At 42.6% G+C, this 26,942-nt stretch overlaps 3 protein-coding genes across 5 annotated transcripts in view; 2 read left to right on the forward strand and 1 right to left on the reverse strand.

The window, feature by feature from the left end:
* The window catches only part of LOC308086693 (G-protein-signaling modulator 2-like), a 29,798-nt gene extending 29,122 nt beyond the window's left edge, over positions 1-676 (forward strand). For all 3 annotated transcript variants that reach the window (XM_080430338.1, XM_080430339.1, XM_080430340.1), the window contains one exon: positions 432-676. In XM_080430338.1, coding sequence (XP_080286464.1) covers positions 432-602 — 171 coding nt within the window. In that variant the 3' untranslated portion in view covers positions 603-676. The remainder of the gene's footprint in view (positions 1-431) is intronic.
* Positions 677-1,533: 857 nt separating this feature from the next.
* mcoln3b (mucolipin TRP cation channel 3b) lies at positions 1,534-10,008 on the reverse strand. The gene is made up of 14 exons (XM_080431527.1): positions 9,690-10,008; positions 6,829-7,037; positions 6,443-6,610; positions 5,715-5,868; positions 5,497-5,578; positions 5,089-5,185; positions 4,666-4,765; positions 4,393-4,505; positions 3,760-3,909; positions 3,529-3,630; positions 3,223-3,345; positions 2,374-2,580; positions 2,158-2,288; positions 1,534-2,035 (listed from the first exon to the last, which is right to left on the reverse strand). Exons 2-14 carry the CDS (start codon positions 7,033-7,035, stop codon positions 1,996-1,998), a joined length of 1,674 nt encoding a protein of 557 aa, XP_080287653.1. The 5' UTR covers positions 7,036-7,037; positions 9,690-10,008; the 3' UTR covers positions 1,534-1,995.
* Positions 10,009-12,286: 2,278 nt separating this feature from the next.
* dnai3 (dynein axonemal intermediate chain 3) overlaps positions 12,287-26,942 on the forward strand; it is a 44,913-nt gene continuing 30,257 nt past the window's right edge. Inside the window, exons 1-5 of the mRNA XM_080430628.1 lie at positions 12,287-12,328; positions 12,968-13,027; positions 19,946-20,130; positions 21,307-21,411; positions 22,029-22,148. Of these exons, the coding sequence (XP_080286754.1) occupies positions 12,307-12,328; positions 12,968-13,027; positions 19,946-20,130; positions 21,307-21,411; positions 22,029-22,148 (492 nt within the window). The 5' untranslated portion in view covers positions 12,287-12,306. The remainder of the gene's footprint in view (positions 12,329-12,967; positions 13,028-19,945; positions 20,131-21,306; positions 21,412-22,028; positions 22,149-26,942) is intronic.

Here is a 26,942-nt window from a genome sequence, read left to right on the forward strand (position 1 = left end):
TGTATGTGCACCATTTACCATTTTGTATCTGGCAATACCAATCACAGGACGTCCACGAGATGTTCATGTGAGGCCCACCTTAGTGTATATCATTGCATACCATTGGCAAGGCTTGGACCTTCTCTTTTGAGGATCTTTGGCCCAGGGCTAAACTTTGACCTCTGTGATCTTGACCTCTGACTTGAAATAGGTTGGGAGTGTAATAACAAAGCTACAATCCATGTAAGTCAAGAGTTTTTCAGGAATAGAGGAAAATACTATAAAATAAATCTCAGTTTTGACATTTTAGAGGTCTGTTCATATTCTACATGTTAAAGATAAAGCTATTTTTCCTATGATAACGGTGATAATTTCCTCCATTTAGTCCCCAACATGTTCACCGAGGCTGCTTGTGATCTGTGTTATCGCTCAATCTTCTTTCCCTCTTTCAGAGCTCCAGACTAGATGACCAGCGATGTGCTGCTCCACCTCCTCCCACTAGGGGTCCCACAGTACCAGACGAGGACTTTTTCAACCTCATCCTGCGCTCACAGGCCAGTAGGATAGAGGAGCAGAGGGTGCCACTGCTGCAGCCTGGCTCCACTCAGTCCAAACCAGACTGACCCAGTGGGGGCCAGTGCGAGGCACGTCTCTTTTACATCCATCCAGTGTTCCTGTTCTTCCACAAGCACTACCATCGTTTATTTCTTGACATACAGTACATGTCGCTCAGCTTGCATCTCTACTGATGCCTTTCAGGGATGCTATGAAGAATACGGAGCCTTTGGTGTAAATACTGGACATTTAGACTATATAATCAAAATAAATCCCACTTAATTTATGTGGTAACCTTTGTTTTCACAGCACCACTAAGGCCTGTACTCTTGACTATGCAAGTATGAATTATGGCACGAAGAGCAACCACCAAACCTAAAGATGATGTAGTTTGTGGTTCTTTGGGTTTCATTCAAGGCATTCTGTTGCCCAAGATCAGAAGTGATGGCAAAGAGATTCTACTTTATAATCAGGGTGAAGATCTTCTGTTAGGGCATATGACTCTGATCAAACCAGCCTTTCAGGAAGAACCAAGTGTAGCATATATTTAAGTGCATCTTCACAGAAGTCAAAATGACATGTTCATCGCTTCTCTAGGAAATTCGATTTGAGCCCCATCTTCCACTCCTTGGATTGTGGTTGGTGATTTTTTTCTTTTGAGGACAATACCATGTAGAAACAAATGTGCAATGAATTGTTCAAAAGGGCTTGACATTTTTACAAGCGCAAACTTTTTTGGAGAGTTCTTTGAATTAAATGTGAGGGGGAGAAAATGTCTTTTTATATTCACTTCTCCTGACAGAAATAAAACTCAATTTATCAGAAAGATTGCAGATTTTTAGCCATTTGTTTATTCAACCTTGATTTAAGATGTATGAAATACAGTGGGATGTCTCCTGCTGGAAAGGTTGGATATGGGTCGATGTGCAACACATTCTAATGTGTTTATTCATTTGTGAATCATATCTAGTGACGTTTCAACTGCAGTCTTAATTGCTGACTGTAGCAAAGTGTCATGTGATTCTTTGCCACCCAAACTACACCCGGCTAGATTATAGATGGCAGTTATACATTTGTAGCCAATAAAACCTAGTTGTACAGAAAAACACAGCATAGCATCCACATGTAGACACAAACCAATGGCTCGGATTCAGGATATAAAAACCGAAAATAGTGCAAAACAAGTACAGTGGATTAGATTATAGTTAGACTGGGTATGGCCTTTTCAGCACGACTATTTAAAGCATGTGCTATTTATTGCACTTCGACAGCTCTCTTGATTTGATTACACAGCTTGAAGGGAGCTTAACATGTGAAACAGTTCAATACTTTCTATGCTTCAACAGGCATTCAGTATTCATATTCAAACTGGTATATGTTGCTTAGTCAGTGGACTTTATACCTTTATACATTAAAGTGCATGTAGATTTGAGTATACAGTATAGAACATGTAAGGACATGTCATGCCTCAGAGGTCAGCCTCTCTTGATGTTCCTTGCATCTGAAAGAAAAAATAAAATTACATGAAACTTCCACAAAATGGTTAGACAAAGCCAACTACATTTCCAACCCCTTGAAAGCCATCTTTGGACCAAGTAGGCTACATGTGACCTTTGTCCATACCTAGGCATGCAGCAGTTAAAGAAGCAGCCACTCTTGTCCTTTATTCTGTATACCCCCGAGTTTGGATGATCTTTACACTCTGACAAGAAACATTGTAGCTCCGATGTTGGGTCTCCACTCTCCTGCTGTTGCTAAATATATAAATCAAAAACGTCATAAAAACATGAACATTTGGAAATGGGGCTAAAATAGTTAGAATTCCGTGTTTTTTTTTACCTTGATGGTGTCATAGGTGTTGGTTATGAGAGTGATGAACAGGCTTAGGATCATGTAGATGAAGAGAGACACAAAGGAATAGAGGTACACCCTGCTGAAAACCCACACCAGCCTGCTTTTATGTTGCATGTTCTTAAAAGTGGGGTACATGTCGTCACCATTGATCAGCGAGAACAGACACTCTGACACAGTGTTCAAGGTCCGGAACTAGGTCGAAGAAAAGAGAAATAATGTCAGAAGGGTCATCATCATCATCGCTTCCTTTTCAGAGTACTGTATCAGCTCTGTTGTATTCTACAGTGAGTCTGGTGGTCCTGTCTGTGTGTCAGAGTAGCTCAGCCTGAAGCCCAATATCTACCCTGGCCAAAGGGGGGGTCGGGTCTCTCTTGACCTACAGTAGATGTTTGGTTTCCCACGCAGCAAGAAGTTGGAACACAAAACCCACCCAGGGAAAACTAAATCCACCCGAGGAAACCAGAACCAACAGATCATGGAGCTGGGAAGAAATGCATTCAACAGGGTTGGAGGTGTGTGACAATGGAATAGGAATGCTTAACTACTTGAACCCTAGCGTCCATATTCTAGGCATTTAATAGGCAAACATTTGGCGAAAATAGCCTATCTACAAGCTCACAACACAAGCTTGTAGATAGGCTATTTTCGCCGAATAGATTTGGTGCAGAAAGGAAAAGGGATTAGACCACCTATAGACCAACGGGGGACCCCAGTCAATGAAGTATATAGGGTTTAAGTGATATAAATTGGTCACCTGCTAGTGACTCGTTCCAGTTGCATAACCCATCCCAGTGAATCTGCCTGAACTCGCTCATTTATGTGAACACTACTTGCCTTCTCATGATATGGGCCGAGGACAATCCATCCACAGAAACAGTAGCTCAGGTAGATTATCCCAGCACAGCAGATAAAACGTATAACATTTGGGAAAGCAGCCCTTAGTGTCAGGATGAGAGTCTGGGAGATATTCACAGAACGGGAAAAAAATTATAAAGAGAAAACTAGAACCACGTACAGAGCCATCTAGTACAGTATACAGTTTTTTTTAATATACAGTTTGACAACACTCAAAGGCAAAGATATCAATAAAATGAGCCAACACATAAAAATGTCTTAAAAAAAACAACTTCTTAGTCTTACATTGTACTTCTTAAAGTAGCCCATATAGCGGATGACACCTATCCAGACGAACATGGTGCCTGTGCCAAGGAGGATGCTGCACACGTCGTAGCTTGTCAGTGCCTGAAAGAAAGTGTGCAAATCTTTGTACCTGACTGAAGGACCCAGTTGACTGGCTGTTATTGTGTCCATTTTGAAATGACTGGACCTTGAACTTAGCCTAGCCCTTATAATATACCAACTTTTAATCACCTTGGTCTGAATCTCTATTTTGAGAATGGAGCCAATGATGGTCAGTGTGTCACTGAAGATGATCATTAAATACCAGCCATTTAGAAACTCCAATCTGTCTGACCAGGAGACTTCTTTACCATTGTGGTTCCTGTAGTAGATTGTGTACTCCTATGAAGAATAGAAATACAATGTAACAAGTAGTTTGATATAAGGTAGCGCATTGGTTCTCAAAGTGGGGTCCGGGGACCCCCAGGGGTCCTTGGGGGGGTACCAGGGGGTCCCCAGCAAAATGTGTTAATATAGCGTCACAATAATCTTAACCTTTTATACTTTGGCTATTCAAAAATAGCAGATCTACAAGCTCACCGCGCTATGAGCTTGTAGATCTGCTATTTTTGAAAAATCTTGAAAATATGTGCAAACCTTTTGAATATATATTTTTTTAAGCAAACATTTGTAACTCAAATCTTTGCTTCCGGGGGGTCCCTGGAACAAAATATTTGAGAAGGGGGTCCGCGGCCAAATGCATATCATTTTGGGGGTCCTTGACATGAAAAAGTTTGGGAACCACTGAGGTAGAGAACAGTGTGAAAAAATCACAACATGGAGCGACTCTACCATCTTATGTTTATGTGTGTTTAGTTAACTTACAAACTGCAGCTGTAGCCCGTTGAGCATAGATCGAGTGCAGAGGGTTAGCGATGTGATACACATTATGATGATGAAGCAGTCAAACAGGAGTGTCATGTATATGCTTCTAGCAGCTGGGAACACAGAAATTTAGATAGTTTACTTTGTTAATATTTTTTAGGTATATGAAAGTATCAAGAAAGACTTTCAAGTTGGCAACCTTCATAAAAACAGAAATGCTGCCAGACCACAGATGCCTTCTTACATCCAGTGCACTACTTACTGTACACTTACCTGCCCCAGTTACTTTCCAGTCTCTACATTCATTGATGTCCACATCATTGTCCAGGTCAACCTTTATTCTGCCACTGTGGACTTGGTTGTCGAAAAAGATCTGTTACCCAAAGTGGTTTTCAAAGGGAAGCAGATCATTTTACAAAGGGTTACATTCAAACAGCCAAACCCCATTGCTAAACATTCACATGCCAAACCCTGTAGCTCCACTCACACTTACACATGAAAGCACCCTTAAATAGTTTAAATTTCAGTCCTCCAGTTAGCTTAAACGGATTATGCAATGAAAAGTACCACATTGTATATGAATGTATAAATACTTCACAAAACTATTGTTATGGATGGGTAAGGCAGCAAGGAAATAATCTGCGTCACATGGAAACAAATGAACTCAAAGCCACAAAGACGGGTCAAGTGACACACCGTCACATTGAAGTCATAGCAATCTGGCAGCTCTCTGTGTCTCACGGTCTGCAGGTTTATAGCCTTGAGGACAAATGTGATTGTCACAGACAGCAATCTGAAAGTCAAATAAAGCAGGGCAAGTTAGGACAGACAGGAATTGTCACTTAACCCATTTAGACCTGAGGCCGATTTTTAAAAGTTTTCCTAAAAACGTATTTTCTTTAAAAGAAAAAGAAAATCCTGTTGCTACTGTATATACATAGAAACATCTAAAATGACACAGATGCTTACCCGGTTTTAAAAGGTATAACAACGTATAGGCTTTCCTGAACTTAATTGGTTAATTTAATACACCAATAACCAACAACGATGTTCCAGTTTCTCTCTCACACCAATCATATAAAATCATTTATAGTGTTTACCAACCTTTTAAAATGTAGTTCAAAAGGTACCGGTAGTGCATCTCTTGCAGACTGATGATCGCTCATTGGATAAATCTGCAGACAGTCTAGGAGGCAGGACATTTTCTTTTAATTATCATTACATTTGAATAAGTTTCACTTTACCATTAATTCGGCAATAGGCATACATGAAATGTATTGTCAAATATCAAACCATATCACTAATAAAGATCCATATCCTACCAGTTTCCACCGTGGCATCTATCTCAAAGGTCTCATTTCCAGGATAGATGGTACCATTGCTGTAGTATGCTTGACACAGAGACATGGGGGTGTACATTCCACCGTTCCTCTCATACTCATGATTTCCTACCGAGATGTTGCGTAGCCGTCCATACTACAAATGAGCCATTCAATAATAGAAACCCCTCAGATGGTATGTACAGTACTGTCATCAAACTTACGTAAACAAAACACAAGATGGCCACTGTACAGTAGTAAACCGTAACATCTGCAGTGTTAAATTATCAATTTGTTTAAAAAAATTAACACTCAGGATTTTACAGTGTACCTTTTATACTTAACCTGAGATATATGGTAAGACAGCCTACATGATAGCCACAGTATAATTGGTTTGTCTTGAAGAGCAGTTTTATTTTAGCTAATCTTATCGTAGCCTAATTCACTTCAACACTAAATTCATGTGTATGGTGGTGACCAGGACAAAGTCCTACAACTTTATAGGGTTTTGGGCTCCTGTATATAAGCAAAGTAATAAAAGTCCATCAATAATTGACGACAATACAAAACAAAAGGTTTTGTATTGTCACGCCACCAAAACATAAAGATTCAGGAATAATGAACTACTTGCAGACTTTGACTTCAAGGGGTGTAAAAGAAAAAGTAACAAGCACAACATCATTTTTTGTACTTCCAGTAACAAGAAACCAAACAATATTGCCACCATGTACCTGTTCAATGATGTAGTAGATATGGTCATAGACATCCGTCTGTTTGTATAGAGCATATGTGGCCATGCCTCCATCGACATAATCTTTTAGGAAGAGGTTTTTGAATGTCATCAGATTTTCTTCCTTGAAGGTGACGACCATCTGGTTGCTCAGTCCAAAAGACACCAACTGGCATGAGAACAATTAAGAGTCAGTAACACGTACGACTTCAGCTTCTAAACCAGTAGTTCTCAAACATTTTCATTTGGTTCCATTTTTGTCAGAGTTACAGACCCGTAAGTGTCCATTTGGAACCCCTCTGAGGGTCCCTGGACCGCACCATGAGAACCACTGTTCTAAACAGCCGTCACAGAACCATTTGCTCAAACCACATTAGAATGTACTACCTGAACTGTGATTATGGCGATTTTGATGACCTGCAGGATGAGCTTCCATGGTTTACGACCACGAGCGTGGTACTTCTCACAGGGGTTCATAAAATAGTATTTGATCTTCCTCCTGAGGTTCTCTTCGTCCTGATGGTCCCGGTTCTCCCAGGAAGGGAGGCCATTTGTCCCACACGCTGATGAGTACATGTCACTGGACTCCTCCATGTCTGAAATGTGATGACACATGGACGACATTACAAGTTTTTAGGGAATAGGCGAATGTAGGAGACATGATGAGATAAGTAACATCTATCCTGGCTATCTATATGGCTTAAACATGTAGGCTATAATGCACCTCATGTGTTTATTACATTTAGTTATTTGAGCTACATTCTGTATAAAGATGCTATCAAAATGTCTGTGTTGAGAACAAAACAAAAGAATTGGCCAATAGCCAATAGCCAATATTATACCGGCTAATGTATCCGGTAGGAGACACAAAGTAGATTATTTGTGTCTCCTACCGGAAATACACACGGTCATCAAATTATTGTCTTAGGAATGCCACAAAAACAAAAATAAATCCATGAAATTAGGGCTTCATGGGGTGTGTAATTGATAGAAAATAAGTATTTTTTTGGGTGAACTCCTCCTTTAAAGGACGACTTCAACCATGTTCAACCTGTCTTCATATAATTGGTCCTCAGCTCCTCACTAATGCTCATGATAATATGGTACCATTTTTGTCTACTCAGTCTGTGTCTCAGAGGAGGGCTGTGGACAGTTCAGAAACCTGTCTACCAGTGACATCATCGATGGGGAATCCAAGCTAATAGAAACTACAGGCTTTCTATTCCTGGAAAGTTAGCATGCTATAATGGAAGCCATTGTTCTCGTGTTAATAAAAATAAAAACATTGAAATATTGAAGAGGAAAAAAAACAATGATGTCACTGGTAGACGGGTTTCTGAAGTGTTCACAGCCCTCCTATGAGGCAGAGTAGGAAAAAAATACACAATTTTATCAGGAGCATTAGTGAGGATCTATTATATGAAGATAGGTTGAAAATGGGTGAAGTCGTCCTTTAATAAGTTACTAGTAGGCTATACATAAATGTACAGAAACTGAGCTTATTGCTTTGTTGACTTAAATTGCCATTAAAATGCCAGAGGGGCAGCCAGCTGTATCAAGTATAGGCTGTTGCTTATTGCAGTGTTCAACAGTTCTTCAATGTACAGTAAATGTCTGAAAATACGCATTAACATGAATCCAACATATTAGCCAAGATAATGTGTTAACAAACAAAAACACTTCATAAAGCCATCAAAGCTGCAGCAGTACTTGGATGCCAATAGGCACTAAAAACTACAAACTGTGGAATACTTCCAAGCTGTAGTCTCATCTCTCAACACAGCCAACAGACATTGGTGAGACTGTGACAATCAGCTAAATATGGTGTGAGATCATAGGGTGAGATAGCTTTGAAAAGCTCTTATCAAGTTGCATGGGAGGCTTCCTCAAAAATATAATGTGGGGGTCCCTCCCTGGACTCCCTGCTTCGGTTCTCAACCAGTGGAGGGGAAAGTAGGCTACTCAAATTTCTTACTTAAGTACAAGTATCAATACTGCAATGTAGACATTGTAGACCGGAATTCAACATTTACTCATTGTAAAAGTACTAAAGTATTGATATCAAAATGTACTTAAAGTAGTACACGGGTTGTGAGCTTGTAGATCGGCTATTTTCAAATAGCCATTTTGTAATAATAATTTCAATCTACAAAGTAACTAGTTATTAACTAAAGTTTTCAAAATAATTGTATTGGAGTAGAAAGTACCAATTAAGTGGAATAGAAGTCAAAATGTTGAAAATGGGAAATACTCTATTAAAGTTTTTTTTAAATCCTCAAAAGTGTACTTAAGTACAGTACTTGAGTAAATGTACTTAGTTACTTTACACCACTGCACTGCTCCTTGGCCTGAAAAAAATAACTATGAAGACGTGGCTTATTGAGTCCGTGAAGCATCGGTGCGTAAGTGAACGTGGGGCCACCCTTGTTTGTTGTTTCGAAAGTGTGTAAAGATGTAGAACAAGGCTATAACTTTACCTTCACACTGTGTTTGTCTAAAGTTTCAGGGCTTATTTGATCATCAATCATTGATTCGAACACTAGTCTTAGCCATGGATCAAGGGCAAGGTGGTCATCTGTCATGACCGTCATGGATGAACTTCAACATAGTGTTTGCACTTTCTCCCTTTTTGGCCCGTACAAAACGTTCTGATTCAAATATAAAGGGCTTACCCCATGGCCACGAATGTTACAATTATGTACGGGCCCTCAGAAGTTCCCGCATCTTCCGTATTGTTCAATAAAAAGGATTTTAATCCGATCGGTGGCTATTTTTTCATAGTTATAATGTACCAGAGTGCAATACACCTCCCAACCAATAGGGTCGCATAGCTGAAAGCACATGGAAAAAATGGCCACCAATCGGATTAAAATGCTTTTTATTTAACAATACGGAATAAACTGGTACTTCCGAAGGCCCGTAAATAATTGTAACATCCGTGGCCATGGGGTAAGCACTTTATATTTGAAATCTGAATGTTTATGTAGATATACGGGCCAAAAAAAGAGAAAAAGAAAACACTATGTTGAAGTTCATCCATGACTGTCATTTATTATGCCATTCATGTATCAGGGCTATTTATAGCCTTACCTGAGCGCCCGTGAGAGTCGTGCTGAATAATAAACAGCATCTCGCGGTTAATAGATACTTTATCATCATCTGGCATTGCGTTTGATCCCAGTCAGCTACACTGTATCTGAGGGGACCAGTGGATAATTAACAATGGCATAAATGGGGTTAACACTTACCTTATAACGTGACGTATCAGGTGGGTCAATTTGGCTGATCGCCTACACCTGTGGAACCAGCGTTCAGATCAGTCCTGTCAATAAATCTTCAGGTAGGTTTCACTATACTTCACTACGCAGTGGTGGAAAAAGTACTCACATTTTTTACTTAAGTAAAAGTATCAATACTGCATTACTCTGTTACAAGTAAAAGTCCAGAATTCAAAATGTACTTGAGTAAATGTAATTAGTTACTTTCCAACACTGTCACTAAATATGATGATGTTCCATTGGTATTGATCCATCCATTCCATAGTCAACTCTGCTGCACCTGTTCTGAAGGCTGTTTTGTCTCTTCCCACAAACAAAGCTCACCAGACAGGCACGTGAAAGGCTCATGAAATATGAAGTAGATCAAGGTGTGCTTTAGTTTAATGGCGGACGTGATTGGCTGCTCAAGCTGTCAGTATCATTCAGTGGTGGAAAGTAACTAAGTACATTTACTCAAGTTCAAGTACTGTACTCCAGTACAATTTTGAGGTGTTTTTTGCTTTTATACTGGAGTATTTTTCAGTACTTTTACTTCTACTCCACTACTTGAGGCAATATTGTACTTTTACTCCACTACAATTGTTTGAAAACTTTAGTTACTAGTTACTTTGCAGATTTGGATTATTATCACAAAATATACATTAACCCACTTCAGTCAGCCCTATACATTTCAACCATTTGAAAATAGCAGATCCATGATGCTATGCGTTGTGAGCTTGTAGATCTGCTATTTTCAAAAGATTTTTTTGCAATTTATACATTTGAAAACGTGTGAAATGGGACATTCTGCTTAATGAGTTTTCTACTTTTGGTATTTTTACTATATTTTGATGCCAAATTGCCAATGCTTTTGTACCTTTACTCAAGTAGCCTACATTTTGAATTCCTGACTTTCACTTGTAACAGAGTATTTCTACATTGCAGTATTGATATTTTTACTGAAGTAAAAAATGTGAATACTTTTTCCACCAGACCACCACTGTGAAAGGGTCATGAAATATTAAGTAGCTCGAGAGGTGTGTGTTATAGTTTACTGGTGGACGTGATTGGCTGTTGAAGCTGTCAGTATCATTTACCGCTGTAACCATGGCAACCACACTAAACAACTTCAAGGATCTCAGGCAGCGCTGCGTTCCAAGGATCTGAAGGGGTAAAATAATAATCCTTAAAATGCACCACGTTCTTTGTTGTGGGTGTTTAGCTTAGTTCAGTTTAGTTTATTTCGAATATGTTAATAAAAACAGAAACAATGTTTTTGTACTTTCGAAATCACAAAGAAAAACAGTTAAAAATGAATATCAGATTAAAATATAGCAAAACAAAGAAACAAGAGAAAACATAGAGAAAGTAATCTAAACATATCCGAAAAGGAGTGAGATGAAGTAAAGTGTGTGTGGGAGTATTTCTAAAAGAACGTAAGGTCTTATTAATTGTAATCTGTGCTGTTTGGATTAAATCGGTCATCAGCTAACAGACCCTCAACACGTGAAATATAGCGTCTTTAGTTATTCTTCAGCTTCTAATAACGTTATTGTTTTGTATTAACGCGTGGACAGCTGTGGATAGCTGGTTACGTTAAGAAAAAAAACAATAACTATGGGTAGAAAGCTAGTTAAAACTCTTAGTACTGTTGTGTTGTTTGTGAAATTCTGCCATGACATTCTATTCACCCCAGTGAACGTTACAGTCAGATACCACAAGATGTCGCTCTTGCATCGGGAATTGATGTATCAAAGCTACAAGTGGGGTAGTCTGCTCTGCTGGGTGTAAAAAACAGTGGTGGAAGAAGTACTCAGATATTTTACTCAAGTAAAAGTAGCAATACCACAATATAAACCTACTCTGTTACAAGTAAAAGGCCTGTGTTCAAAATGTTACCTAAGTAAAAGTGCAAAAGTATTGGCATCAAATGTACTTAAAGTACTAAAAGTTAAAGTACTAAAAATGTTTGAAAATAGCAGATCTACAAGAGATCGGCTATTTTCATATAGCCTATGTATAAAATATGGCTAAAGTGGTTAATTTATGTTTTATAATATAATTATTGATATCTGCAAAGTAACTAGCCTAGTTACTACTAGTAACTAACTAAAGTGTACAAATAGTTGTAGTGGAGTAAAAGTATAATATTTGCCTCTGAGATGGAGTAGAAGTAAAAGTACTGACAATTGGAAATACTCAAGTAAAGTAAAAATACCTCAATATTATACTTAAGTACAATACTTGAGTAAATGTACTTGGTTACTTTACACCACTGGTAAACAGTAAACACTTATTTTGACGGTATAAAAATATATGATAGGATCATTTATCATTAGAATGACTATTGTAGATAAACATGATGTCATCTTACTGTCCTTACAGTAGTCAAGACTCCTACAGGAACAGATATGCCCTCCAAGATACCAAAGGGTGCTGGCAGTGCAAGGAAAGGCAAAAGTGAGCAAGTTGACTAAACATTAACATTTATACACATTTATTTACATCTGTATGTTTAACAAATAACCAATTAAGCGATATTGTTAATGCAAAACTGTCTTGCTTTCATTTCTACTCTTTAGACAAAAAGGAAGATTCCTCTTCTGACATGGAGAGTGTTGCAGGGTCTGGTAAGGAATGTTCTAGAGCTACTGTAACATAACAGAACAACAGTCAGCGGTGGAAAAAAGTACTCAAACTTTATACTTAAGTAAAAGTAAAAGGCTGAAGTGGTTAATGTATGTTTTGTAATAATAATACAAATCTACTAAGTAACTAAAGTTTCAAATAATTGTAGTGGACTAAAAGTACAATATTTGCCCCTGAGATGTAGTGGAGTAGAAGTAAAAGTATTGTAAATTGGATATACTCAAGTAAAGTAAAAAAAATAACTCAAAATTGTACTTAGGTACAGTACTTGAGTAAATGTACTTAGTTACTTTCCACCACTGACAACAGTAGTTTATTGATGATTGCTTATTTCTCCTTTTTCTTCCTGGTTACGAAAAGCACACAAACCATCCAATATCATACTGCTTAGTGTATCTCTATATGATTGTAGATGCATTTGTATTTTCTTTTCTGGTGCAGGGCTACTCCATGTAGCATACATTTAGGTGCAAATGCAGTTCTCCTGACAAAATGATCTCTTCAGGGCCCAGTTCCCATTTGCCATTAGCCATTAGCAGGTTCATGCCAAAGGCAATAACTGTAATATACTACTAAATCTCTTTCATAGCAAAGTGCTGTGCTTTTACTTTCCACTTTAGACAAAAAGGAAGATTTACGTCTTACACCACCTTCTGGCATGGGGAGTGTTGCAGAGTATGGTAAGGAAACCTTGATGTAAATATACCATGAACGTTTTGATGCTACTTTGCAGGGGTCATCAATATGTCCGTACACAGACAAATGTGTCCGTGGCAAAGACTTGGTCTTGTCCGTGGCAAATTTTTGATTTACACACCGTTATGATGTTCTTATTTTGATCATAAGTCCCAATTACTGAATGTCAAGTCTCCAGGTTTTCTTCAGAATATGTATGACTCTGATTTACTATGACACTATACAGTAAATGACACATTAGGAGTCATACTAGTGGTTCTCAAATGTTTTATTTGCAAGGATCTCTGTAACTCTGAGAGTGTACAAATGGAACCAAATGGACCCGTAAGGGTCCATTTGGTATATATATATATTATATATTTAAATAATATATTTTGACCAAAATGTCCACCACAAGACAGCATGGTGATGATGACCCCTGCTACTTTGTCATTCTCCTTTATTCCTGATTAGGAAAATGTACATGTTTCCCATGTAGCCTGCATGTGAAACCAGCCAGTATCTTACTGCTTGCTTACACATGTCAGACTGTAGGTTTCTTTCTGGGTGACAATGCTGCTACAGTATGTGGATTGCATGTTCTGTATGCTCCATGTATCAGAATATCATTATTTAGAAGGACTTGTATACTGGTTTGGTTCAGCCATCAGTAGATGCATGCCAATTTGCCAAAAGCAATCATTGAAATATGCTACTGGGGCACAGATGGCCTAGTGCAGTGGTTCCTAACTGGGGGTCGGTCCCCAAATTATTTTGCGGGGTCCCCAGATGATTAGCTGAATGTGCAACATTGTTTTCTCACTCAACAGTAAACAAACCAACATACAGTATAAGCGTATATACAGGGTATCTGCACATTTCTGAAGTTAAAATGTAATGACTTTTAAGACCTTTTTAATACCAAATTGTCAAATATTACGTAAGAAAGTGGCAAACATTGTGAAAATAGCAGATCTACAAGCTCACAACTCCTCGCAGTGTGAGGCGTTGTGAACTTGTAGTTCGGCTATTTTCCCAATATTTATCTGTGGAACCGAGTCAAACTAAACGTAATGCCTACAATTCCAAGTGCTTGTCAGGGTGGGGGGTCTCCAGTTCAAATATGATTATTTTGGTGGGTTGCAGCCTGAAAAGTTTGGGAACCCTTGGCCTAGTGGTTAAGGCGAATACCACATATCTAATGCAGCCTCACACTGAGTCATGGGTTGGATTCCCGGGCCCGTCTCTCTCTCTCTCCTGTTTCCTGTCACTCTTCCACTGTACTATCCAATAAAAGCAGGAAAAGCTTTTGGTGGCATAGCAGTAGAACACATTTTAACCCTGTGCCGAATCTGGGTTGAACGAGATCAATGGAGCTCCTGGTGTTGTGCCTGTGTGTCTTTTACGTTATTGAAGTAGTTTGACAGGTACATACATGGGTGTCTCTGTAGTCTTTAGTATCTTGAAGACCAGGTCCATTGCAAGTTGCTGTACTCTGTCCTCTACCCTGAGCCATCCCACCCTAGAATAATGGCCATAGGTTAGGTGAGTTCAAGGTGTGAGGCCAAGCAGTAACCTGACCAGTTTGTTTTGAGAGGTCTGAAGCCTTGTTTTTAAGGCCTTTGTGGTGCTATGGTACCATGAGGTGCATGCATGGTCAAAATGACATTGGATGAGTGCTCCAGCTAGTGTCCTCAGTGTATTCCTACTGACCAACGAGGAGATCCTGCTTTAAAAAATCGTGTTCTTTGGTTGACTTTCCTGATGACTTTTGTTGCCATTTTTTCACTGGAAAGATTGTCCTCTAAAATAAAATAAGTGTTAAATGTCTCTATATTCCAGTAGTAATCATTGATATAGAGTGTTCAATAACACGGGGTCATCCTGTCTCTTTAGTAATCAGGAAAAAGAAATCTGGTCGGGATAACAATACAATAAAATAAAAATCAGGAGAGAGAAATCATACAGGATAGGATAAACAAGTGAAACCTTGACCTGGAGAGATGCATGAACAATCTAGCAATGATCTGAATAGAGCGTTAACCTTTTAACAAAAACATTTAATAACAATAAAATATCACTTACACCACCCCTACCCATTGAAACCAGGAAAGCATCCGTGTCATTTTATACTTTGGCTATTCAAAAATCACGAAAATGTGTGGAAATCTTTGAATATATTGTTTGAAGCGAAAAAAAAATCTCAAATCTTTGCTTCATGGGGGTCCCTGGAACAAAATATTTTGAGATGGGGGGTCGGCGGCCAAATCCATATCATGTTGGGGGTCCTTGGCATGAAAAAGTTTGAGAACCACAGATATAACAACATGAGTTTTTCAGAAAACTGTTAGGATTTATAAGAAATGTTTTGAATCGGACTCAGGTTACTGTGTAGTGAGTCATGTTGATGACTTAAAGGAAGTCATCAACATGACTCACTATAATGATAAGTATGAAGAGTGGGAAGATAGGCAAATTAAAAAGGAAATGAGATGCCAAAGGTCCAGAGAGATAAGTTGAAATCATAATATTGCAAATACAAGCTTTGTGCCCTGGCCTGCTATGATGACGAGTGGACCAGTAACAAGCCGATATAAACCCTCTAATCTAAATTGGTCCATACAGCTGCAGTGTTCTTGTCCACTGATACCATTTCTCTACTGATTCCCATGAAATTCAATAAACCATTAGCAACCTGAACTCTGCTCTCTGAATAGGCCGCCAGAGTGTTTTAACACAAAGAGTCATGGGAAAACAATACAGTTGATCCCCAGTCAGTTATCACTATAAGGTGAACTACTAGAACAAGATGAAAATAGTAACTTGAGATGTTTAGATCCCTGCTTTGTCTGATACAACTGATTATTATACCACAGTGAGTATTTATATAATACGTTAAGAAGATATTTATATAATAGATTTAAATTAATGTTGAGAGTCAAGACTATGATAAAACAAAAAACATTATGGGTAGGTGTTTGTCATTGTCTTCATCTTGTCACCCACTGAAGATAAACTCTATGAACTAATGTGTATTATAACAACAGGAAAAACAGCTCTTGGCAACAAATGCGACACGTTGTAAGCTTGTAGATCCGCTATTGTCGAAAAATCGTGCAAAATCTTGACGCATTTTCTCTTATGGGGGTACCTGACACAAAATCATTTCAAATGGAGTCCCGTGGCCGAATACATATGAATTTGGTTCAGGTTGTCCTTGACATGAAAATGTTTGAGAACGACTGGCCTAAGGCACAAGCCTGTTTTACTATGAAGTGGTGATGTAATGAGCATGACACGGCCCAATCATCAGAGCTATCCATGAGAGGTATAGGAAAGCTATATGCATTCTTTTGGTGTGAGCCCATGTATACTGTTGCATAGCCCTTGGACATGCACATGTCTACAGGTAAGCTATATCTCTACTCACTTGCGGTTCCTCATTGTTACGGATTCTTTTACATTCAGTGGGCCGGCCCTGAAAATATGCTTTTGGTCAAATACGGGTCAAAACGAACAGTGTATCTTTTTACCTCAGATTAGGTCATTAGCTTTTACGTGGGTTGGTTGTAATAATGGTAATAGAAGAGTTCTCAGAGTCACTTTGTTCCAGCGTACAGTTAATATGTCATATGGTGAAATGGTGCCAGCTAAGATGGGGAGACACGCACACACGCACGCACACACGCACGCACGCACACATACACACGCACACACGCACACATACGCACGCACGCACACACACACACACGCACGCACACACACACACACACACACACACACACACACACACACAGTAAAAGGGAATAATAAAATTATCCAGAGTTATCAACAGATTACCAAGACTAAAGTGCCATTCACACTTTTATAGTTATAACTATAACTATAAAGATAACTATATCGTTCACCATTGTATTTCTTTTATAGGTGGTGTGATGCCATCCACTTGACTTAGAATGATTTAAAAACGATATGTTTATAGTTATAGTTATCGTGCTCAGTGTGAATGGCCCTTTGGATCGTGTAAAAGCTACACTAGTCCCTAGAGGCCATGCTGCTCCTTACCCCCAACCAGAAATTGGCCTGGGTGGCAGTGTTGCCAGATCTGCTTATTATAATTTCCCCCCAAGATTTTATTCGAAAATAGCAGATCTACAAGCTCACAACGCGTCGCATCTGTGAGCTTGTAGATCGGCTATTTTCAAATAGCTGATGCATATGTTTAAAGTGCTCATGTGGCCCATAGTCGCTTCTTTTGGGCTTGTTTTCCTAGACCTGGTTGCTTGTTTCTCTCACAAAATCTGGCAACACTGCTGGGTGGCACTAGCTAGAGGGAAAGCCATGGGCTCATCTAAAACAGTTGTAGGATTCTTCTGGGAATCTGCCTATTAGATTATGTGTGAAGAGGTGATATTTTGGCCTGAGGATGGTGCTAGACCGAGGAAATGTCACGAGGTCACTCAAATATATAGAGGTCATTTTCCGGGGGAATGTGTGCATCAAGTTTCATGGCAATCTGCCCATTAGATTTTGAGATAATACTTGTGTGCAAATGGAAAGTCTGGCCTTAAGATTCATCCCCTGGGAAACATGAGCTCGCCCAGAAATCTCCATGGCAGTCCCAGCAGTAAGTGTTCGAGATAATATCGTTTGGGACCAAAGTCGTGGATGGCTTGACAGACGGATATAGAGGGACCAACTGACAGACATCCTGCCATCCTTAGAGCCCCACCAGTACCAGGGCTAAAAACAACATTAATTGTCTCAGAGTGTTGAGTTGAAGGAATTTTAGTCAAATATGGTCTGCGCAGCACAAAACAGGCCCTGACAAAAATAGATCCCCTGTGTGTAGTGTGTGATATAACTTTTGAAGGGTGTTATACAAGGCTGTGGCACGTTGCACCTCATCCTGTCTTTATTCTCTCGAGCAAATATTTCCCATGAATAGAAGTGCCAAACTTGACACATTACTGTGTGTGAAAATGAAGGGTGTGAGTTTCCACTACAATGATTTGGCATGGGCCCTTAGTGGTCTGGGCAGAAAAGGCTGACACACCCAGTTGGGAAGTGGTTACTTAAGCTGTACTTCAGCATTCCCAGCGTCCCCTGAGCAACCTTATGGAAAGACTTTGAAGCGACCACAAGTGGGATGAAAACTATCATTATGCAAAGCCTTGTTTACTGTAGCGTGCACTGGACCCAGCCGATGCTTATACTGTATATCCAAGGGAATCTCCATACGTTGTTTATTGAAAAAAGAAAAAAAGTTGTGTTGCTGCATTTCTCTCATAGGATGGACCTTTACGTTAGTGTAACAAACCGGGCAGATTATATGTATCGGGTTCATGTAATACTGATCTTTATCTTGACCCATGTAAAAAATATAACGCAGAAAAACTTGAATATTGTTAGTTTTGGTCATTGGATATTGCATAATGGGCTATCCTCTAGAGTTGAGCCAGTCTATGATATTGCAGGTAATTTATATTGCAAGGGTGGTCCGTCCCTCAGGGAGGGGCAACGTGAGGATCACAGAGTTTGTATGTTTGATCAGGAAAGCAGGCGAGACTCTGTCTCTTTGTGTATAGTTGGGTGACTCTCACATACATACAGAGCTGCTATACCTTTTTAAACGCATTTCAAATCTGAAGCTTTTCTGTATACTATTTAAATAGTTTTGAGAAAAAATGCTGCTAATTGTCCCAAAGTGACTGCAAAAGATTGCTGCTATTTGTCAAAAAAGCTTTATACCCTGTATATAGCATGTATAACGACACAATGTGACATAGCTCTGTTCCCTCCAACTGTATATACTTTCCCCATTTTCTTAAACTGTTTTCATTGTATTTTTACACTTTGGCAATGTAAACGTATGTTTTCTCATGCCAATAAAGCTCCATTGAATTGAATTGAATTGACTCTCAAGGCTAAGCATTATACGAAACCCCCTTGTGCACTAGGGTTAGGTTCCTGTTGGTGGTGTGCAGTAGCTGTTTTGTGTATACTTCTTTAAAGGGATAGTTCACCCAATTCATGGATATTTTTTTGTTTTTGTCGCATTCCTAAGCCAATCATTTGATGACCAGCGGACCGGTAGGCAGCGGTTCCGGTAGGAGACATAAAGGAGACTCTTTGTGTCTCCTACCGGAACCGCTGCCGGTCATCAATTTATTGGCTTAGGAATGCGACAGAAACTAAAAAATATCCATGAATTCAAGTCTCCATGGGAAGTCTAATCGATAGAAAAAAAGTCATTTTGGGGGTGAACTATCCCTTTAACTCTCTTTTTGTGTTATTGTACATTATTTGTTTAACATCTGTAATCACTTCTTCAGTCTGCCATTTGTTATCTGTTTTCTGACCTTGTCTGTTAAGCCTGATTTATTATTTGCTCAGCGGTGTTGCGCACTGAAAATAGCAGATCTACAAGCTCATAAGCCCTCCTAACCCATCACAAGCTTATAGATCGTCTGTTTTCGTCGTGCGACATGGCATGCAAACCGATTATAAATCAGGCATAACTCATTATGTTTTCTCCAGTGTGATACTTTCCAATCTCGTACCCTCACTGAGCTGTGTTCACTCAGATTCTGTAACCACCTCTTGTTTAAATAAAGAGAAAACCACTGTAGAAACTTAAATTACGTGCTTTGATTAAAACAAAACAAAGGAACAGACATAAGCAACAATTGTTTTAGCATGCTGGGATGCATACACCATGTACTCTAGATGTTGTATTGTAGGTTCAAATCAAATCCTCCTGATCCCGATAACCTTTGAGTATATCACAGCCGCTCCCTGAGCCCATCTGTCTACCTGTGCGGTAGACAGATATTTAAGTAGATAATGATGTAATAAATTGTCTTAAGAAAAGGAAAGGTAGAAAAAGATAATAAGAGTCGAGTGCTTCCTGTTCCACCAAGGTCACCCCGATGACATCTTCCCCATGGTCCTGACCTCAGCCACCCAGGAGCTGTTTGGTTGTCGTGCCGACGAGGACGTCACAGGGGACAGCCCCTACAAGCTGCTGAGAAAAGACGACATAGTACAGGACATGAAGACGAGGGCGGCGGTGTCTGATTTCAGCCCTGTGAAGCAGATTGTGCTGGTAAGACTCATCCATTGTCACACAGACCATGCACTCAGACAAAACCCCTAAGCCATGTTGAAGATGCACAGACCCCAACGATGGAGGACCATGGGAACGAGCTTATAGCATCCACTCCCTCTCCCCTCAGACAATCTAGGTCACCGTTTCTCAACCACTGGTCCACGGACCACTAGTTGACCATGGCATAGTTACAGGTGATCTATGGCAAAATGTACAAAAATCAAACAAAGACAAAACAATAGTATATTGTACTTTTGTTTATCAAAATATGTTGAAATCATATTTTATAAGTCCATCAAACTTGCATTGTTTGAACTAATATGCGTAGTGTGGGAAGAAAAGCTTGAAATGAAATAATTACTGTAGCTGATCTACAAGCTTGTAGACTGGCTATTTTCAGGGCACTACACCGGTGCGCAACAAATATAAATCTGGTGTTTAAAAACATTTAATAAAAAGGAAATTACCCTGTTATGCCTTCTTATATACTATATATATATATATGTGTGTATATGTATATATACAGTACATATATATATATATATATATATATATATATATATATATATATATATATATTCCGGTATATGGAGGTGGGTTGGGTAGAATTGCTCAAAATAGTCTAGTGGTCCAGAGCTCAGAAAACGTTGGGAACCACTGATCTAGAAGATCACCAAGCTAACATCTTTCATACAGCTCTCATCCTTGTGTGCTGCACCTAATTCCGCCTTCAAGAGACAGGCAGGGTGAGTTGTGAGTGTTGAAGGTTGGGGGAAACTGGACAGCTGTCTGAAGGGCATTATCGTTTCATGGCAGTTATTATATGCAGTGCTGAATACATCTGGAAAATGTATGCTGGCCTTGTCTGTGCCACCAGCATAATGGCATAGTACAGTCCCTAGAGAATATTCCTTGCAGAGAAATGGACATACGTACTGTACGGTGTAGGGTTGTGTTGTACATAGTATACTATGAGGAAACCTCAATCCCATATCCACCATCTCACTAATAATAATGCACAGTGCCAACTTTCCTCATTGTCCCTTTATTAATTCATTTATACCAATTACTACATAGGCTACAAAGAAAATGGATACCTTAATACTGTAACTTTTAAATTTAAAATGTGGTTTTCATTTTGAATGTATCATCTGTATTGTTGGTATACTGTAGGATTACCCAGAAGATGAGCTCCTGCTGGTGTTTGACTGTGACTTCACCTTTGGACAGAGCTTCTACCTGGTTCTCACACCAGAGGCCAAGGAGAGAATTCTCAGTGTAAGTAAGCCATGCAAGTGTGATGCTAATGATGCTAATAATGCTAAACATTATTTACAGCGTTGGTTCTCAAAGTGGGGTCCGGGGACCCCCAGGGGTCCTTGGGGGGGTTACAGGGGGTCCCCAACAAAATGTGTTAATATAGCGTCACAAAATGTTTTACCTTTTATACTTTGGCTATTCAAAAATAGCAGATATAGGTTTAGCAGAATAGCAGATGGTGGATATAGCGGCACCGAGTGCCGCGCTATGAGCTTGTAGATCTGCTATTTTTGAAAAATCTTGAAAATGTTTGCACATTTCTGAATATGTGTATTTTTTAATCAAACATTTGTAACTCAAATCTTTGCTTCTGGGGGTCCCTGGCACCACATATTTTCAGGTGGGGGTCCGCGGCCACATACATATCAATTTGGGGGTCCTTGGCACGAAAAAGTTTGAGAACCACTGATTTACAGCACATAAGGTTTTCTATAAGCTAATAGAAAATGTAATGAAAAGGCATGGTTAGGAGCACATTCATTTGTTTGGCCCTCAACAGCAATATGATTTATGAATTTTTCATCCCCAATGATAAATAGTTGCCCAGCCCTTCTCTAGAGGCTGGAGATGAGGAGGCTGTTGAGGATGAGGTTTCTGAAGTGTTTGTCCAGAAGAGCCCAGAGCCCCAGCCATGGATATCACTGGGCAGTGAGCTGGAGATGGAGGACGAATCTGTCACAGAGTCGAGACCAAAGGTATTGGAGGGTATAGAAGAGTTACAGTACAACACATTGACTGCCAGAGTTTTTTCAAAAAGTCTGTAGCCTCTGCCAGGGTTTTGACCGATTTTGGTACCTTTTCGCATAGCCACAGAATATTTTTCTCCAGTATGATTGATCCCAGATAATTTCTAATCACAGATGAGATTCAGGTGTGGTTTCACAAATGTCAACGAGGTCAATTTGACCTTGTTGTCTGTTTGATGTTTGAAAATAGCTCAAAACTAGAGGTTACGAATGTAACCCCGGTTTTAGTAGGTTCGGAGTTTACTACTCACTATGGGATATCAGCGCCCTCAGGCGATGAGACAGAGCAACACACACGCTCCCGGTGCCAATACTGATTGGCTAAGGGTATGTCACGAGTCCGGAAGACCCGGGAGTATAAAGCTCCCTCGTGACGTAGGCTCTTCCTCTTAACATTCTCCTCTCTGCATGCCAAATGCGCACAGAAAGGGGTGTCTGGTGAGTAGTAAACTCCGAACCTACTAAAACCGGGGTTACATTCGTAACCTCTAGTTTTACCACGGTTCTCCGTTTACTACTCACTATGGGATTCATAAACCCCCCTTGAGGTAATGAGCCACACAACCCTGACAACCCCGCACGCCCCTCAGCTCCTAGGCCACGTCCCCCCCGGACGTGACCTAAGACCCCCAGGCCATAGGTCCACGACCTCACGGCCCCTGGGCGCCCCCCCAGCCCACCGGGCTGGGGTGCGGGATAGATAACAAGAGTAGGCCCTGACAGACTCTAGAGTCTGCCTTATTCACTAACAGGCAGACACAGTCCGCCTCATAATAATGAGGAGCAGGGCCTTATCCCCAAGACACAGCCCTGCTGGTCCCAAGGAAACCTAAAGAGGAAGTCGGAAGATACGGAGAAAGGCCCCAAGCCTACTCCCTATCCTCCACTGACCTGGAGGCAGCAGCCACACCCAGGACAGCGTGCGCCATTGATGACGCCGCCACGTCCAGACTGTAAAAGGCCGCAAAAGTCGACGGTGACGACCAATTTGCAGCCGCACAAATCTCCTGGATCGAAGCTCCCTTGTAGAGAGCCCAGGACGTAGCCATGCCTCTAGTAGAGTGGGCCCTCAGACCCCCCGGGACAGGGACACCACTACTCACATAAGCCAGCTTAATGGCATCACGGATCCATCTAGAAAGCGTCGCTTTGGTGACCGCCTTCCTCTGAACCCCCACGCCAAAAGAGACAAAGAGTTGTGTCGATGAGCGACTGGCCGCCGTCCTCTGGCAATAGAGCTTCAAAGCTCTCACCGGGCAGAGGCAATGTAACCGCCTGTCCTCCGCCGAAGCGAAGGGAGGCGGATGAAAAGCCACCAATTCAACCGGATCTGGGGCCACCACCCCGGTCTTTGTAACGAACGCCAGGTTTGGTTTAAGCAAAACCCTCCTGTCGTTGTTCAGAAAATTCATGCACTCCGGGCTCACCGAGAGCGCATGCAAGTCACTGACCCGTTTAGCCGTGGACAGGGCCACCAAAAGGACCGTTTTCAGACTAATGACCTTCAGGTCCATAGACTCAAAAGGCTCGAACGGGTGACGGCACAGTGCCTCCAGCACCACCGTCAAATCCCAGACTGGGAACAGTGGCCTGTTGACCGGTCTAGCTCTTCTGGCGCCGTTCATAAATCGGCGCACGAAGTTATGCTGACCCACCGTCTTGCCATCGTCGAAACCTAGGTGGCAAGCCGAAATGGCAGCCAAATATACTTTCACCGTCGAGAAGGATAAACCCTGATTTAGCCTTCCCTGTAGAAAAGTAAGAATGCTGCCCACCGGGGCCTGGACAGCCACCACCACTGGTGACTGCTCCAGACACCAAGATGCGAACATATTCCATCTGACCTCGTAATCTTCCCTTGTGGACATGGCCCTCGCACCCTGGATGGTAGCCACCACGTCAGGGGGGAAGCCACATGAATTCAAATTCGCCCTCTCACGGGCCAAACCCATAGGTCTAGGTCCTGAGGGCGCTCGTGGAACAGCTCGTTCCCTCCCTGCCTCACCAGGTCTGCCCTGGGAGGGAGGGGCAGAGGCGCATCGTAAAGGAGCGGAGCTATCTCCGACCTCCACGTGCCCCAGGCGGAAAGATCTCACACAAGCCAAAACGCTGTCTGTCCTCTCCTTGGATAGACGTGCTCTGAGCGTGTTCGAGTCCAGCGAGATTCCCAGGAAGGTGGCCCGCTGGGACGGAACCAAAACGCTCTTCTTGACGTTGATTGTGAAACCCAGTGACGTCAGATGGGAGATGGCCACGGCCGTGTGCCGTGCCACCTCCTCCTCCGAGCCTGCGGCTATCAACCAGTCGTCGATGTAGGTCGACAGACGGATTCCCTGTCCCCGTAGTGGAGCAATGGCCGCGTTGGTACACTTCACAAACACCCGTGGGCTCAACGACATACCAAAAGGGAGAACCATGTACTCGTACACTTCCCCTTCGAAGCCGAAGCGCAGGAATTTTCTGTGCGGGGGATAAATTGGGATGTGGAAGTAAGCATCTTTCAGATCGATACTTGTCCACCAGTCGCCCTGACGCACCGTGCGTAATAACTTCACGGTCGTTAACATTTGAAAATGAAACACCCGCAGGAACCTGTTGAGTCCCTTCAGATTCAATATGGGTCTTACGCCCCCCCCTTTCTTTTTCACCAGAAAATATTCCGAATAGAACCCCAGACGGTTCTGATCCGGAGATAATTTCTTTATCGCGCCCTTGTCTAGAAGGGAGGCTACCTCCTCTCTTAAGGTTTTGGCCGCTTGGCCCGACGCTCGAGTGTACAATACCTTGTCTGTCATGGGCGGCTTCCTGGCAAACTGCAGTCTGTAACCCTTGTGAACGGTGCGCAGCACCCAAGGGGACGGCTTGCAAAGTTTCCATTGATCCAAGCATTGAGCGAGAGGCTTGTTGCTGGATGCTGCCGTCGTTAGTTTCACTGGTCGTGAAACCGTGACCATGGGAACCGGAGACGCTAAAACTCTGCTCAGCGGAGCTACAGCTGTGGAGCTCGCTAGAGACAAAGGAGGTCGCGTCGATCCTGACGTTCTGCGTGAAGAGATCACGTGGCCTAGTGCGGAAGTGTTCCACACTATCCCCTTGTTGCCTACAAGGTCCGCCGCCATCTTGTCTAGGCCCCTCGGCCTGACTAAAGGAAGCGACGGATCCGCCTCTACTGACGGAGGCACTCTGTTGCCCTCCAGAGGCTGGCGTGACACGGTGCACGGCAGGCTGTAAACATTGGGGTGACCCTCGGCCCGCGCCGCCATTTTGTCTGGGGGAAGAAGGGGGAGGGGGGGAGCGGAGGTCCTTGCGACGGACGTCGCCGACTCCCAGCGACATGGGCCCTTCTACTCTGGTGGGACGGGCTGAGGAGTTGCGGGAGCTGCCGCTGGCGCTGGATTGGCGAGGCGAGGAGAGTCTCCCCCTTAAGGCAGACCTCTCCTGGCGGGGTCTGCCTGGTTGGGGAGACCTCGGGGCCAAAAGACCCGCCGCTGCCTCTTTCCGGGCCCTCGCCGACTCCGTGGAGTCCTTCAGGTACTTTTCTGCCCCGCAGAAGAGGTTACCTGCTGTGAGTGGAAGGGCCAGCAGCTTATTCTTTGCGTCGATTTTCTGCGCGACTTTTGTGAAGGTGGCGAGGTCGAGCCACCGCACCCTCTCGATGGTCGCGCAGTCGTCCAACACCCGGCCGGTCCAATTAATGGCGTGTTGGGTGCAGGAGATGGTGAGCTGGTTCAAGCGATGCAGCTCCTTCGCGTCATCGCCCCATTTTTCCTTCAGCTCCGCGAGCCGCACGGCAGAGGAGCCCTGGAGGATGGTGACGGCGTTGAGGGTCTTTGCGACCTGTCCGGCCGCGGCGTAGGTCTTTTTCAACGCCGCGGAGGATTTTCTCAATTCTTCATTGTAGAAGGACGGTGTGGCGCCCCCAAGCACCACCGTACCTGACTGCATGTCCTCCAGTCCTTCTGCCAGCACCGGGTCCATCGGAGGGACTTCGATCAGCCCCAGGTCCCTGGCGGAGATTAGGTCGATGGGGAAGGCTAGCCTTTGCGGGTCTTGATGATCCCCCCAGGAGCTCATCAAGGCCGTCTTGAACCCATACGCTTCAGGGAGCTTCTTGGACTCCACCACCCGTGTTGGTGGAGCCTCCAAGCCCTGGAAACCTACTGCAGTAGCGGTGGCGTTGCGGCTCTCCACGGGCTGCACCAAACCGCACCTGGCGATGGCCCGCTTGAACACCGCCGTTACCGGTTCGACGACCACTTCTTCGACGGTTTCGGGGTTTCCGCCTACCCCGTCGGCGCTCGCCATGGACACCTCTTGGACCTCCTGGTAAGACGCGAGGTCCAACTCGTCCTCCAGCTCCTCGAAGGCCAGTGACTCCTCGCTGTCGGCCAGCGAAGCAGCCCAGTCGTAGTGTCGACGGGGGGAGGTGGAGGCGCTGCTAGTTAGCTGCGGCGGCGATATATGCGCAGCGGCAGCGGCGGAGGGTGGCGTCAGCGTCGTCGCCGCTAGCCGCCTCATCTTCGGCGTCGGCACCGGTGGGGGTCCCATGAGTGTCTTCTCGGGCGGCACTCCTGGGGTCCCTGTGCCGGTGGCGGCGGAAGCTCCGGCTGAGTCTTCCCTGACCCAGCGGACCAGGGTCTCTACCCTGTCCAGCCGGGCGTCGAGCTGCTGGCTTGTGAAGGACGAGCACCCTTGGCACTCGTCCCTCTCGCCTTGGCGCTCCTTAGCGGTGAGCGCATGGTC

This window comes from Gymnoscopelus braueri (genome assembly GCF_963280865.1).
Source record: "Gymnoscopelus braueri genome assembly, chromosome: 6".
In the NCBI taxonomy this organism is placed as follows: domain Eukaryota; kingdom Metazoa; phylum Chordata; class Actinopteri; order Myctophiformes; family Myctophidae; genus Gymnoscopelus; species Gymnoscopelus braueri.